General features: G+C 46.2%; 1 protein-coding gene across 1 annotated transcript in view; it reads left to right on the plus strand.

Annotated features, from left to right (window-relative positions):
• suclg2 (succinate-CoA ligase GDP-forming subunit beta) overlaps nt 1–4,193 on the plus strand; it is a 94,894-nt gene extending 90,701 nt beyond the window's left edge. The window contains exon 11 of the mRNA XM_071904436.2: nt 2,922–4,193. Within this exon, the coding sequence (XP_071760537.1) occupies nt 2,922–3,034 (113 nt within the window). The 3' untranslated portion in view covers nt 3,035–4,193. The remainder of the gene's footprint in view (nt 1–2,921) is intronic.
• Nucleotides 4,194–16,252: the final 12,059 nt, after the last annotated feature.

Consider the following 16,252-nt stretch of genomic DNA (forward strand, 5'->3'; position numbering starts at 1 on the left):
AATTGTAATGCTGCTTTTTGGCTTCAGAACAATGCTGTTTAGCCTTTGCAGCTGAAATGTTGCGACGCTGCTCAGACGCTCGTAGCTCTGTCCTCCATCACTGAGCACTTGGAAATGCGTGGGGAGTAGTGGGAGGAGGACTGGGAGTATCTTTAAACTCCAGTGGGTGGGGAGGTTTTGTTCCAAAACGAGCCAGAAAGTGAGTTATGAAAGCCAGAAATCTCAGCACCTGGCAAAGTAATCGTTAAGTCATTGGAATTGATCAACATCCCTATGAACCCCCCTGCAGATATATTATGGTCATTTTGTGCTATGGGACAGTAAAACTCTTACTTATTGTCCCTTTTAAGGGATATTTCACCTACAATCAGGCTAGAAATTGGCATAGAAGATGGGGCAAATTTCCCTCAGTTTTCTAACATGAAGCCCTGACTAAAACATGAGCAGTGAGGAAGAAAATGGAAATACTGTATGTGTTTAGATGGAATCTCTTTTTAAAAGGAAAGGCCCTGCTGGTGTGTGTGTGTGTGTGTGCGTGTGCGTGTGCGTGTGCGTGTGTGTGTGTGTGTGTGTGTGTGTGTGTGTGTGTGTGTGTGTGTGTGTGTGTGTGTGTCTGTCTCTAGGTCCAGGTTGTGAGTAGGTCTCTGGCAGCACCTAGTGGCTGCAGGTGAACACACATTCACACACTTAACATACACTACACACACACACACACACACCTAGTGGTGCTGTATCCAACTGGTCTCTGTCCTTGCCTCTGCTGCTGTGAGCTATCAGTGCTCCCTACTGCTCGCAGTGGAACTGCAGTCAGCTCACACACACACAGGCAGACCCACATAAATACATGCCCATTTTTTCTCACTCACATAGATGTGCAAATTCCCCGTCACACATATAGTATCACAGATATGGCATTGACAAAACAACGCCACGCGCACTATAGCTGTTCATGAATATTTATGGTCTGAAAAAATTGCAAAAGTACATATGTTGTTTACTTTATTCCGGTGCTACATAGTTTCCATAGGCATATTTGTCTTTTAAAAATACCTTTTGCATTATGTATTTGCTGTGGGCACGTATGGCAGCTCTTCCCCAAGTTATATCTCCTATAGTTTTAAGTTTGTTTCACAGCAATTCTATTCAATCATCTGGCAGATAAGCCTGCCAGTGTTTTCTTTATAGGGATATGATGGCGGGGATTTGTCAATCCCCATGAAGTTGATAGCTCAGCCTATTGAACATATACTGTTGCCCCTCCCCACTTTGAATGAAAGCATTGCCCTTTGAGAATATAGATTTGTATGAGGACAGAGAGAGAGAGAGAATATTCTGTGCCATTTGATTAGAAAATGACTTTGGACACCGTATCCCCTGTTTATATATCAGAGCAAGGTCTCTTCCTGCTACTATCCTAATTAATTACATTGCCCAATTGATTGTTTGGAGCGTGAGGCTCCAGAAATGTGTTTGGAATGACTTATTATCTGGCCGGACAAAAGCGATGAAATATTAGGCGTTAAGTGGCGGTGGTAATAGAATTCCTCATGAAAGGCCTATTGATCAGGGTGGCCAGGCCTCCGGAGAATTCACATATCATGCAGTCTTAATTACACTGCAGGCAGGAGAACTAAGGTCGACCTGTAAGCATCTGAGCGCGTGTAAACATACACACACACGCCTCCATCCATTTACCTCATTGTGTGTGCATATACAGTGTAGAACATTTAACATGGTTACTGTACAAAAAATGAAGGCTATTTTCCATCGCTGTTACTGTAAGAAATACGAATTAGATTGCAGATAGTTTTGGAAAAAAATAAATAAATAAGCGCTTATTTGGTGGATTTCTTAAACACATTTGAAAGTTATTTAGACTGAAGTTATTTGGATTGTGAGGTTAGACACTAACAAAGCAGCACATCTTGACAGGATGGTTGATACTAGATATAGATGACAATACTACTATTCAAAGGAGTGTCCCAGTGGGTTATGATATGAATAACTATTTCAAGCAAGTAGTAAGAAATCTGGAGCAGATTACATTTTGAAAGTCACCATACCAGCCCTGGCTGTATATAAACAGAGTGGAGAACTGCTGATGCGAGCGCGCCTGCGTTTTGTAACCGGCCTTTCCCTCGGCTGGCCGTGATGTCCTCACGTGTGAAATCAGTGAATGGCACATAAACAGCTGGCTGCTGTTGTTTTAGCAGGGAGGGTGGTTCTGCTTCATTTGACCTCTCGCTCTCTCGCCCTGACTCCTCTCTTTCTCGCTTCCTTGCTCTCTCTCTCTCCCTCCCTCCGTCCCTCCTTCCTTCCACCCTGATGCCCCCTGTCCTGTGTTGTGACAGGCTTGTCGGGGTTGTGTTTGTGCAGCGCTGGGAGGCAGCCAGTCTAGTGTGCAGAGCCTCGGGGTTGTGCAGAGTGTCTCCGGGTGTCTCTCTCTCTCTCTCTCTCCCTCTCTCTCTCTCTCTCTCTCTCTCTCTCTCTCTCTCTCTCCTCTCTCTCTCTCTCTCTCTGCTTGGTTGCGGCTCTAGCAGGGCATGGGCGCCACCGGAGAGCCCAGCATCTGCCTCCCCTGACCCCGCTGCAGCCAGGGGAGCACACACACACACACACACCCACACACACACACACACACACACACACTGCCCTTTCGCCTCATTCAAGTCTTTCACAGACAAAGCTGCTTTCGGATCAGCGGTTGAATTTGCCACCGTTCACCCATAACTCCATCCATCTGTCATCGGCGTGGATTGATTCCTCCGATGGAATTCTTTGTCTTTCACACAGCGTGATTTCGCGTCGGTGCAGATGGCAGATCGGGTTCCGACTTGTTAAGCTTGTTTGTGCCGTTTTTTTTTGGGGGGGGGGTTTTGTCAGTTCTGCCTGTTCTAACAGCGTTTTCCTGTGTCTGGCAGGGACCAACGTCCAGGAGGCCAAGAGGATTCTGTCGGAGAGCGGCCTGCCCATCACGGCAGCAGAAAACCTGGATGACGCCGCCAGGAAAGCAGTGGCTGCCATCAAGAAATAGAAAAGTACACCACACCTTCGATCAGTCGTTACCGTAACCCCGCCGCACCTGTCCGCCCATCACCGCCATCCTTACAGCAAATCATAACAGCCTCATAACGTCGGCGTCGACCTCTGCTGACACACGGAGACCTCTAGGACTCCCGGTAGGAAGCCGGTACTCTTTTCTCTCAACGCTAACGTCCAAACTGTACTTCATCGCAAAACGGCCTATCAGTACCACAGGTTTTGAGGTGGTATATCTTCACTCTTCAGACATAAATGAGTTTGAGGTTAGCAGACTCCTGCCAGAACCGCTTTTATCTCAGTTTTCTTTTTTTTCCCCATTATGATTACATCTACATTAATTGGGTTAAATCAGTCGGTAATAACTTTCAAGTGTTTCATTTCCATATTATGAAAATTAGTATAATCTTGTGTTACAACATCACGAAGCTCTTATATTTGGTTGGTGCTCTGCTTAGAGATTAGATGGAGTCCCAGCACTTCGTAATTGTGCATTCCATTTTACAAGGCGAGAGACATGGAATTATCTCTGCATATTACGGCATTTGTAATGAATATTAATTAAGAGAGGCATTTCCACTTTTTCCGAACTATGTGTCAATAGCTTCTGAAAGACAGCCTTTTCATGAGTTATCACTGTGAAATCATTAGACAGCACTTGGCTAAAACAAAGGCAGCGTCGCACCTAGTAGTTAATGCTGGAGAAATCATTCTGCTCACTTCGTTGTACAGCTTAAGAAGAAAGCTCCTTAGTTTGTCTTCAAGTCAATGCCTTAATCACACATTTTTTGTCATTTCAACGATATCACCCATCCAATGCTAGTATTATTTTTCAGTATATCTCAAACGAGGTGTATGAAGTATCCACACTAATGCGCTGTGAATTTTGTAAATCCACGTCTTATTTGTAAAGTGCTTCTTCACTCTATGGTAAACAGTGTGTAACTGCTGAATTCTGTGCCTATTTCATGAAGGTAAAAGGGTTTTTGTAAACTTAACTTGCCAACTCTTTCAGTCACAGGAACAATTTCATACAGATCTGTTGAAAAAGCAAAATCCAAAATATCATTGTTCTTAGCTTTTTTTTATAATCATGAATGTATATTGATAGGATTTCTCGGAGTGTATCAACTGTGTATATAATTTAAGAGATTAATAAACATGAATATTTCAAAATGATGTTCTTGTGTGGTGAGTGTCCAAGGGAAAAAAAAGACAAAAGCAGATGGAAAGTAAACGAGACAAGGAAATAAAAATGCAATCATGCTATCGGCTTTTTCTGGAGAGAGTTCATTTGCAGAATAAATGCAGTGTCGGTGGGGGAGAGCGGACGCTCAGCACTTTGTATGGTTGTGTGCCTTTGAGCCTCACTATTGACTACCCAAGCAATGGAAAAACAGAATCCAGCCTGGAGATAACCTTTTTATATAGATGCTGATTCCAAGTAATGGAAGTCTTCATTGCCATCATTGCTATTGCATTACCTCCAGCATCCTTTAACTCCGATAACTTAGTGTGAATGTGGGAGATTTTTATATATGATTAGAAATATATTTAGGTCAACTATATCTGCAGTCAAAAAGTTCTGTACAGTCCTCTCTCTCTCTCTCTCTCTCTCTCTCTCTCTCTCTCTCTCTCTCTCTCTCTCTCTCTCTCTCTCTCTCTCTCTCTCTCTCTCTCTCTCTCTCTCTCTCTCTCTCTCTCTCTCTCTGGAAGAACTGGAATTCCTGCTCTTTTTTTCTTCATTCCTACAGGCCTTTTGTTTTGTTTTTTTGTCGTGCAAATTGGCGCACACACGCACCTCAAATCATCACGCACCTTCAGTGTTTTAATGAAACTCAAGTGTGCGTCCTCCCGGGAGAGACTTGAGAGGAGCGACTGTCCTTCATGGGCCCCGTGCGAGTCGTACAGAGAGAGAGAGAGAGAGTTGACTGAGACCTCTTCCTGTCAGACAGACTGACTGTGTGATGGATTATCTGTCAGGCCATCTGAGAGGAAGCCCAGACACACAGGATCGGCTGCCACCTCCGTGAAACACACACACACACACACACACACACACACACAAAGCAGATCCCCTCCCGTATGCACCGGAGAGGAACACCGAGGAAAACTGCATTGCTTTCTCTATCCACTTCCCAAACCGGAGCCTGTCTCTCATACAGCAGTAACACGTTTTCATGGGACAAGGTCGTTTAGCCCCTGTGATACAAAGTCAAGACTCATCTGAAAGGGCCCACTGATAATTGCTGCAGGCCAGTCTATATGCACTCGAGTGCTGACTGACATATCTTTGTTTTACAGATATGTAGAACTGTCATCAACCACCAACCTTGACAGCTTGGTGCTCGAAGTCAAGTAGTGAAAGAGAGATATTACGTGAAATCGCGGGCCAGCTCATGTAATTTATTGGTAATTTATTAATTCTTCAGCATCCCTATCGCCGAGAGTCATCTGAAGACACAAACTCGAGTCAAAGTTTCGTGGCTCTGTGCTGCACCGGGCCGGGCGCCCCAGCCGTAGAAATGGGCTGGAGGGTTCAATAATTGCCTTATTTCATGCTCTTCCCGCCTTGTGTCAGAAATATCCCCGCTGATGGATTGGACGGAGGAATTTAAGGCTTGTTAAAGTGGGCTTCTCGGGCGCTGATATTGTTTAATTCAGTGTCAAGCTAGAGGTCACGACGAAATGTGCACACTGATTTACTGGGCAAAATTAGTGCCGCTCCTTCATATAAATATAGATGAGGGGAGAGAAGCTTTGGAGGTCAGCCTGAAGACTTCTATCATTTAGCCGGCGCTTTTAACTTGGCTAATACCTCGGGAGGTGAAAGAGGGGGGGGCGGTTGTTTTAAAAGGGCCTTTGGGCGGACTGCTCCTTTAATTAAACTGAATTATTATGCCGGGGGAGTATTATTTTTCACCCTTGGTGGCTGACTTTATTTGTCTCTGTAATTGACCATTTTGCTTTCTGAGAACGCGGCAGGTTTTTTATGCGGCTCAGAATTGATGTCAAAACGGTAATTGCCACTTTATGAAGCTGCCTTTAGTGTTTAACCGTGGTGGGAGAGCCAGTGCTGGTGAAAAGCATTCTTTCAGACAACAGGGTCAAGGCCGTCTCTCAGGAAGTATTGGATATTTATTGAGTAATTTGGAAGCAACAACTACGAACATATTAGTTCATAAAAAAGCAATAGTGGTATGAATTGCCTCCGGCTATTGTACTTCATCTTTCAGGGACAAGGGTTGCTCAATATTTACAATTTTCCGTCTGCACTTCTGACTACCAAGGTAGTGGACAGATGAGGGGCAGAGGCTTGTGTGTGTGTGTGTGTGTGTGTGTGCCAGCATGTTGATGTGTTCATTGCTGTGCGGTGTGAACTGAATGTGTTTATGCACATGTTGTCTTTCTTGAGAGCTTCCCATAAAGACAGGAAACATTTGCTTCCCTCAGGACCGTCGCAGCGCAGGAATGAGCTTTTTGTTTGTTTGTTTGTTTATCGTTTGTTTCCTATAGCTCCTCTCTCGCACACAGAAACCAAGCAGATGGAGTGAGAGCAGGTCCATTCTCACCGCTCCACAGCAGTTATTGTCTTACCACCAAATTCAAACCATAAAAAATTGTTGCTGACAGGTTTTATGGAGGAAAACCAACACAGTCTGGGAAACGGAGTAAAAATGTCAAGAGTGAAGGAGGAGCCGAGGCGGTTGGCTTGTGCTTTGTTACTGCGCTGCTGTTGAGTCCCTCACATTTGGCCTTGGCTTGCAGATGGGCAGAAAAATCCATTTCCTTTTCCCCAAACTGTTGTCAGTCTGTCTGTAATTGAAGGACTTAGAATCGATTTAAATTACCTTGGCTGTCTCTTAACAAGAAATTGAGCGAAGAGGAGGCAGATTTAAAAAGTTGCAATAAGGAACACGACTCCTGCATCTTCCTTTTTCCTCGACGATTTGTTGTTTTCTTTCTCTGTCTCTCTCGGTGCTTCTTTCTCAATCAATACAATTTGGAGGCTTCTTTTTAACCAGATTCATTTTTATGTAGCTCTCAAAATGTTTGCTTCCTGACAGGAAGTAACGTTATGTTAAGAACACACATTGTTTCTAGCGCAAAGTTTGAACACGTCACATGTAAGAATGAGTGGAGATTAATATAAAATGGTTTTGGGGAAATTTCAAGTTTTGTGCTATTATCATTCCTGTCCTTCCTTCTTTCCTTCCTTCTGTTCTTTCTTCCATCCTGTTCATCCTCCCTCCCTTATTTCCTTCATTTGTGCCATCCTTCCCTCCATCCACACTTAATTTGTTCCATCTCTTCTTACTTTCACCCATTCATCATCCTTGCTCCTTTCTTTCCTTCCTTCCTTCCTTCCTTCTGTCCTTCCATCTGTCCAACCTCCCTTTGTTCCCCTCTTCCATCCCCTCTTCTTTTCACCTATCTATCCATCATCCATCCATCCATCATCCTTCCTTTCTTCCTTCCTTCATTACTACCTTTCTTGCTTGCTTCCTTCCTTCCTTCCTTCCTTCCTGCCTTCCTTCCACACTTCCTTTGCCCCGTTAGTCCAGCCCATCTTCCCTCATTTCCCCATTCCCACCTTCCTTCCTTCCTTCCTTCCTTCCTGCCTTCCTTCCACACTTCCTTTGCCCCCTTTGTCCAGCCCATCTTCCCTCATTTCCCCATTCCCACCTTCCTTCCTTCCTTCCTTCCTTCATCCATCCGTCTCTCTCCCTCTTCCCTCTCTCCCTCCCTCCTCCCTCTCTCCCTCCCGGCCTCCTCTCGGTGCCTTCCCTCCCTCTTTACAGTGTCAGTGAGCAGGTAATGCCCCTTTATTAATTAAAACAGCACCGGCAAACAAGAGCGAGACAAAGAAAGAGAAGTGATGGGGTTGGGGGGGGGGCGGGCGATGAATACATCCAACCATTCATCTGTGTCATCTTTTCAAACATTTTGTTTGTTCCCATCGGTTTTGATAAACTTTCCTCCCCGTCGCCAACTTTGTGACAGCGTTCCTGGCCGGCGCCGGCTCAGCGCGGCGCCTGTGATCCCCCCGTCTACAAAGCGGCACCGGGAGAGTCGGCCTTCAATAAGGCAAGAATCCACTCCTCGAATGACAGTAATTAAAAGCTCATTTGGTGTGACCTCTGAAAGCCCCCCTTCCCCCCCTCCACTCCTCCTCCCCCCCTCCAACCCCCCTAATTAAAACAGCGGCAGAGGCAACAGAATGCTGTTTCAAATTGCTTGATAATTAGGCTCCCCAGCTATCCTGGCGGAGCGCTCGGCAGGTGTTCGGTTGACACGCTCAGACACACGGCGGTCCCACAATGCAGCGCTTTTCGGGGGCCGTCTGCCGAGTGAAAAAAAAATAAAGGTGAGACGCACTCTGACGACAACGCAGTGCGGGTATTCTTGGAGATGCTGTTTGTCGTTTGCAGGGTTTTTTTTCTTCTTCTTCTTCATCCTATACAGTAGTTCACACTTTATCTCGTTTTTTTTCTCAGGCGGCTGAAGGTGCTGATCAGCAGTAAGGTGTGCGGAGTTGCTTTTTGATCTCCGAGTTTCACTGACACTTCTGGCGTACACTATAAACAAAATAAAATACACTCGCTACCGATGACTTGATCTGTCACGTTCATGAATCATGCCAGTTTCAGTGTGTGTGTGTGTGTGTGTGTGCGTGCAGCGGGGTGAAGGTGACTTTGACAGTTAATAGCGATAACGGTAGGGTTTTTTTTTCTCCCTCTCCCTTCTCATACTCAGGGTGAATATATGAAACCTGTGTGTGTCGGCTGCTATCGTCGTCAAGTGACTCTGACTGCAGTGTGTGCTGAGAGGAGAGGAGGGTGTGTGTGTCGAGCGCCCGGGAAAAGTGGCCTGTCACCGCTGATTTTGGCAATGAGATAAAGCGGAACAGTAATGGCAAGATGAAGGCTGCAGAAGCCGCTGAAGCACACACACACGCATACACACACACACACACACACCTCTAAACAGACACAGTAAACAAGGTGATGAAGTTTGGCATTCATGCCTGTGTGGAGACTCCTCCTGCTGCTGCAGGTTTTTTGATGCAGGAGCTGTGGGTAATCAGAGTCGGTGTGTTAGTGTTTATTTTTGTTTGTGTGTGCACGAGTCAAAAGGCGCATGAAGATCAAATGTGCCTGTGCATATGTGTCCACATGCGTGTGTGTGTGTTTGGGTGTGTAATCAGGCCTGCATTCATGTTTGTGCGGGCTCTGTTTATCCTCTATGGAAAGATGCGACGAGCTGTTTGTGCAGGGAAATATGTCTGAAGGTGTGTTTGTATTCAGGGTTGCGAGTGAATTGTTTCTCCTCAAAAGGTAAACTCATCTTGGCTGGGAATGTGTAAATCATATGGCTGCAATTTGCATGAACTAAACGACTCAGACAGACAGCCTGATGACTAATCATCAACTTTGTTTTGCCTTTGTTTACCTGGTGCGGGTTTGCTGAGCACACAGTTCCTCGGTGATTGCATTCACACAGTAACACACCTTCATTAGTGCAGCGGTTGGGGATTAAAGGGAAACTTCGCCAATTTTCAACCAGCATTGTATCATTACAATATGGGTAGTATATGCAAATGAACAGTGTTTAACTTCCCTCCATGTTGCCTGCACCCAGAGCTCCCCGCTCATTTGCTGGCAAAAGTCTGCTGGGTGACGCAAAACGCATCATCCGGCGGACTTTGGAGATCAACCTTAGACTACAAACTACGTTTCCGCATTTTCTGTAGTGGTGCCTTCAAGGACGGTAAAATGTGGGTCTCCCAAAACACTCCTGTCCCATGCTACGCTAGCGATAGGGAAAAGCAGACACTAAAATATCATACTACTAAATACTTTAAAATATCAGTATATTTGGAAGAAAACTAGTTTCATGATACGAGGACGAATATCGCACTGTTGAATCAGACACAACAGAGTCTGGAAGAGGAAGCGACCACCGGACCAGAGCGACATTTCAGCCGCAGCTAAGCTAAGCTAAGCTGCTAAGTTTCTCCGTGATTCATCCAGAAGAGCTGAATCTAACACAAAAAAAACTACTAGCTTTACAATATAATGTCGGAGCAGAGATGTGGTGCCACTATTACAACTTATGAGGCCGAATATAGTGCTGTGGAATCAGACAAAACAGAGTGCGGAGGAGAGGCCGACCACGGGAGCTGTAACAGCGTCAGCCGAGAGAGACGCGCCTGCAGCCGGGGGAGGCTGAACACCTGTGAACGCCCGGTGATGATCGTCAGGGGGACAGACAGAAAACTCAGCGCTGCAACAACCCTAACTGTGTTAACTTTACCTGTAACTTGCGGCTACATCCAGCGGCACCGTTCAGCACTCGGTAAGTTGATCCACATAACGTAACTGACTGGTTTGTTTTATGATCCTTTGAAAACGGGTGCGATTTATCCAGACTCGATGAGGAAAAACGTTTTGTAAATGAAAATAAGCCTCAGTAAAGAGATATAATGCTGCTTTGTCTCTGCTAACTTTGTCTTTGGTGCTACACTGGCCTGTTAAAGTGTACTTTCAGGGAAATGCATTCTGGTTGTTGTAGGATTCCCCCTTAAGAGCGATATGGGGGAATCTACAGCTGTTTTCTCAGTTTTCTCTAGTCATAGGGCTCCAATTTCAAAAATAATTGCACATTTCTACTACATGGGTGACCTAGTTTTAATAAATCATCATATTCACAGCAGTGAAATAGGCCTTTAAGTGCCTTGCTTGTGGGCCCATTGATGGTAGCTGCGTGAAGATATTGTTTATTGCAGAAGTGCAGCTTTTTGAAAAGTGTTGAATAATGCAGAGCACGTTAAAGGGCAACCCGAGTTCATATTTTCTCCTAAATGTATCGCTGTGTGCCACAGACTCCATGAGCTGCTCTCTATTGGCAGCTTTTCACTTCCACCACCAGCTGCTTTTTATACACCAGTTACCAGTCCACAGACACATTTTGTGCAAAATCAAGCCTGTGAAGTCAAATTGAATCAAATGAGAACAGTTTGTGGGTTTTTTTTTCTTTTGCCATTTCCCAATACACAATATGCGATGTGACGATCGCTTGTGCTATTCAGCTAAAGTGAGCACCTGTATAGAAACCATGTGAGAAGACAGAGGGGATTTCCTGGAATCACAAATTGGGTTTTCAATTTCCCCTCCTCCCAAAATTCAGGGGGAGCTTGTCTTTCCCTGAAAGTACACTTTAACAAAATCCTAGTCACAGCATATATTAATTGTACTACCCAACATATTAGACCATGTTAAAGATTCACACAATATTGCTCAGTGCAGGTTTAGTCTTTATATGAACAAGCAGAATACAGAATGAAACAAGACAAGCAGATTTACAAGAAGACAGTTAAAGTGTGTAGCTCACTGTATGTATGCCAAACCTGTACCGATCCAGACAGCATCATCATACCTGTGTGTGTGTGAGTGTGCGTGTGTGTGTGTGAGAGAGAGAGAGAGAGAGAGAGAGAGAGAGAGAGAGACACAGCCAGCATACCTGCCACAGTGCGGGATCAGAGCAGGGCCCACTCTCCTAGATGAGCACATTACCTTCATCCACAGGATATTTCAAACACTTCCCCTTGTAAAATTCTCCATTACATGGGTCAACAGAGGGCAATGGGAGAAGAATAAGTACCCACACCTCTCCCAAAGACCCTCAGCCCTCTCTGTTGCATGCACACACACACACACACACACACTAGCGGACACTAGCTGTCAGCTGATCTGATTGCCTGTTAGGAAGTCTCACCCACCACGACAACTGCCCTTTCTGTTTTTTTTCCGCCAAGAACCATTTTCCCCGCCATGTCAGATATGGGGATATTAATGAATGCACAATGACAGTCCTTAGGGAGCCGAGCAGCTATCCTGCCTCTGCAAATTTACCCGCAGGTCCCTTTTTGTACGACAGGAAAAAGGCGCTACGGAAACAAATAGGCGCGGGTCAGAAACTCATCTCCTCCCCGAGATTAAAAACTCATCTTTCAAAGCGGCGCGGCGTTATTGAGGCTGATTCTCAGGGCTCTCCATGCAAATGGAGGTGTGATTAGGCGGGAGGGGGGGGGGGGGGGGAGGGGTATTGCACGGTGGAGACGTGGATGTGGGTGAGGAGGACGTTGTGTCCCTCTGTCCAATTACCTCTGTGTGGATAACAGAGAGAGAGAGAGAGAGAGAGCGAGAGAGAGAGAGAGAGAGAGAGAGAGGCAAGAGGCCGGCCCTGTGTGAAACACTCATTAAGGGACAAGGTTTTGTGTATTTTTGACACAGAATACATGCATACTGTATTCACACACTCCAAGTTCACACACCAAGCCTGACAGTTCACATTAATGCATACGTGCTCCCACAACACACACACACACACACACACACACACACGCCATACTGCAGGGCCCACACCGACCACACAAACATCATAAACGTCTGCGGTCCCAGGCGATGCCTTCATGTAACACACAGCTTTGGTGCTGCATGTTTTGTGTGATTTGTTTGTGTGATAAGTTGTAATGAAGCCCTGCTAATGACAAGACTGCCGGGCCTCCTCCCTTTAACCTTTAGCCTCTCTCTCCGGCTCCCGAAGATAAATCTGACGGCTCCTTTATATTAACGTAATGACATCAACACATTAGTAGGAGCCTAATGTTTCATAATATGATCCTGTGGTGCATCCATATTAATAGTGATATATATAGATACCCTCATGTGAATGGGAACATTAGAATATGAGCCGGTCGGTTGGAAAGGGGAGGATTAGTCTCCGCCGCTCCGCAGATCGACCACAGCTAAATAAGACTGAGCATCTCTTTGAAAAGGAAACGCACTCTCACATCCAGACACGCGGTGTAATATAAAATGAACTGAAACTTTGATGATTTCGCCAGTCATTAAAGCGGGGTGCCTGATGCCTTTTTAATGAAAGGGGCCCCGGTAGAGCAAAGCCGACTGGGATAAAACGAGGGAGATTTTATCTACCGTTGTTTCCTCATTAACCTTAAATTATGCAAGCCAATACAGTTCAAACTGTAGTTTGTGGACAGCTCCGTTCCCTCGTTCGCGCCGCCCCCCCCTTCCTGTCTCTCTCTTTCTGGTGGCTGAGCCCTTTCATGTTGGCTCCAACAGTCTGAGGGTCATGTCTGCTTTTCATTGCCGCTGATTCCGCTGCCGCTTTCCTCTATAATGAGCTCTGGTATGCCGACAAGGTCAGCCTCATATGCCACAGACACATCTAAATGTATTTTGTACTGGTATGTGTGGATTGCGTGTGTTTGCACGTTCACATTTCTCTGTAGCTGTGTGCTTAAGATGTACTTTAGCGCGTGTGTGTGTGTGTGTGTGTGTGTGTGTGTGTGTGTGTGTGTGTATGCGTGCACGTGTGTGGTTTGTGTGCATCCCGGTGCGTGTGTTTTCCTCAACCCATATCATCAAGCCACAAAGCTGTCACCGAGGTCAGTGTAAACAGACACCCATCCGTCCTCCACACATCCTCCTGTACATCCCCTACCCCCCCCCCCACCCCCCCACCCCACCCCCCCCTCCCTCCCTCCCTCCCCGCTCCCCAACCCACTTCCCAGACACTTCAGTTGCCTGCGCTGCTATCAGGCCATGGCTCCACTGTAGCCTGTGGGTACGGCTTCTTAATAAGGTATGTATATTTATCTGGTCTCCTGCCCATCGATGGCCCCATCTGGATCGATGAGGAGGATTAGTATTTCACACCGAATCAGATGACACCCTGAGGGCTGCACAGCGGCCAGCGGACATGTTGAAGGAAGTTAATATTACAGAGGAATATTTATATATATGTGTGTGTGTGTGTGTGTGTGTGTGTTTGGTTGGGGGGATATTGGCTGGTGAATGTGATGAGACGCTCACTACATTAGATGAAGACTGGCAGCTGTGGAACGGATGGCTATTGACCCCGAAATGCTCCGAGTCACTGTTCATTTCTGAATAAATGTGTGGCTTTTTAGGGTTACCTGCTCATTTTATTCTTTATTCTGTACTTATGGATACGTGATAGGGATGCAATGAATCTCATATCAGTTGTTTTGGCAGGGCCGATGCTATCCAAATATATTTAATGATACAAATTTGTTAAGTGACAGCTGACCGCATGAAAGCAAAACTCCAATATTGGTATTTTTATCACGACCTTTGTTTTCAAACTAACAGCTATCATTGCTGAGGATGTCATCATCTGTACTTTTGAAACAGTGAACAATCAACATCAGGATACATGGCATTTTACAAGCTGAAACCCACGAATGCAACCGTCCACCCACATTCACACCAAGGGCCCTATTTCCAGAGCGAGTGGCCAAAATGACCCTAATTTGCCATCGGATGTCCTCCCGATCGACGCGTGTCTCCGCGGCCCGCTGTTCTTCATGTGTCATTTCACCGCCGTTCGACAGAGAGCAGGAGAATAGGAATTTCAAAAACGGCCCTCTCAAGCAGTGAAACAGCTGTCAATTTGCCGTCTTGGTGGAGCAACAAAGCGGCAGCGGCGAGCTGGGAGATCCCTCCTGTCTGCCTCCACCTGGATCCATCGCCCTCGACGCGTCCTTCAAGGACACCCGGCAAACTCCACAGAAGACTCGGCTAACGTACGCCAACGGTACCGACGAGCCCCATTCAGCAGCTGCTCGAGCATCCGGTTTGACAGAGATGTGTGTGTGTGTGTGTGTGTGTGTGTGGATGAAAGTAGAGAGAGAGATCGAGAGGGAGAGACCGGGAAAGAGGGAGAGCATGTGTGTGCGTCTGTGTGTGAAAGTGGAAGCGTTTGTGTACCGAACGATCAAAGAACACGCAGCGTGACAGGTGTGGTGGAGAACAATGTGCAGCTTCTCGTATACCGGGGAGAAACTCCACGATGTACACAACATGTACAGCACACGCTTGAATTGGCAGCAGAGAAAGTTCTCCTTTTAGTGCAGAGAGAACACACTGCTGGTCCGGCTGCTCAGTAGGTGTCAGCATGCCATCACCTGACAAGGTGAGGGTGAGCTGAAAGAGTTAATACTGCAATCAGCTCATCAGCTACTGTTTGTTACACCAACATGAGCAGCCCAATCACCTCTCTGTGTTGTTTTCAGATGTGATATGATTGTTATACACTCGCCGGCCACTTCATTAGGTACACCTGTTCAACTGCTCGTTAACACAAATATCTAATCAGCCAATCACGTGGCAGCAACTCAATGCATTTAGGCATGTAGACATGGTCAAGACATCAGAATGGGGAAGAAAGGTGATTTAAGTGACTTTGAACGTGGCATGGTTGTTGGTGCCAGACGGGCTGGTTTGAGTAATTCAGAACCTGCTGATCTACTGGGATTTTCACGCACAACCATCTCTAGGGTTTACAGAGAATGGTCCGAAAAAGAGAAAATATCCAGTGAGCGGCAGTTCTCTGGGCGAAAATGCCTTGTTGATGGCAGAGGTCAGAGGAGAACGGCCAGGCTGGTTGGAGCTGATAGAAAGGCAACAGTAACTCAGATAACCTCTTTACAACTGTGGTGAGCAGAACAGCATCTCAGAATGCAACACGTCCAACCTTGAGGCAGATGTCACTTTGGTAGCCGGTTGACACTGAGCTGAAAGCTGATACCTACCCAGTATTAGTAAGGTGTACCTAATGAAGTGGCCGGTGAGTGTATATTGTACTGTACTGTAAACCACTTGAGCAGCAGCGCTACATGTTTGGCTGCCAGTCTCTCGAAAATGTGAGAAAATAGAGTGAGAAAGAGGCAGAGAGGTTGTAGGCAGCATATGTAAAAGTGTGTGTGGGTGTGTGTGTGTGTGTGTGAAAAGAGAGACTATATCAGCCCTCCTCTCCTCTCACCCCCTCCTCCCACCACCCCTCCGCCCCTCCCAGCGCCTCAGCGCAGCAGATGACATTTCATCAAATATTTATAAAACACAATCTCCGAACAGCGTAATTAGAGGCCGGGTTTAATGTCGGCCTAATCCTCCGGCTCCTATTTCGCCGTCGTCCTCGATGTGCATTACGAGAGCCAGTGCCGCAGTGTCTACAGCCGAGCGGACAGCCAATGAGCACCCCGCCGCGCGTTGTCATGTCGCGCACCTCGTCGGAGCCTCACCTATGAATCAACATTTGATTTCTCCCCCCTCTCCCCTTTCTAGTGTCATTCCTATTTATCTCACTGCTAGATATGCATAAG

The sequence above is a fragment of the Centroberyx gerrardi genome, chromosome 5 (genome assembly GCF_048128805.1).
Source record: "Centroberyx gerrardi isolate f3 chromosome 5, fCenGer3.hap1.cur.20231027, whole genome shotgun sequence".
Lineage (NCBI taxonomy): Eukaryota > Metazoa > Chordata > Actinopteri > Beryciformes > Berycidae > Centroberyx > Centroberyx gerrardi.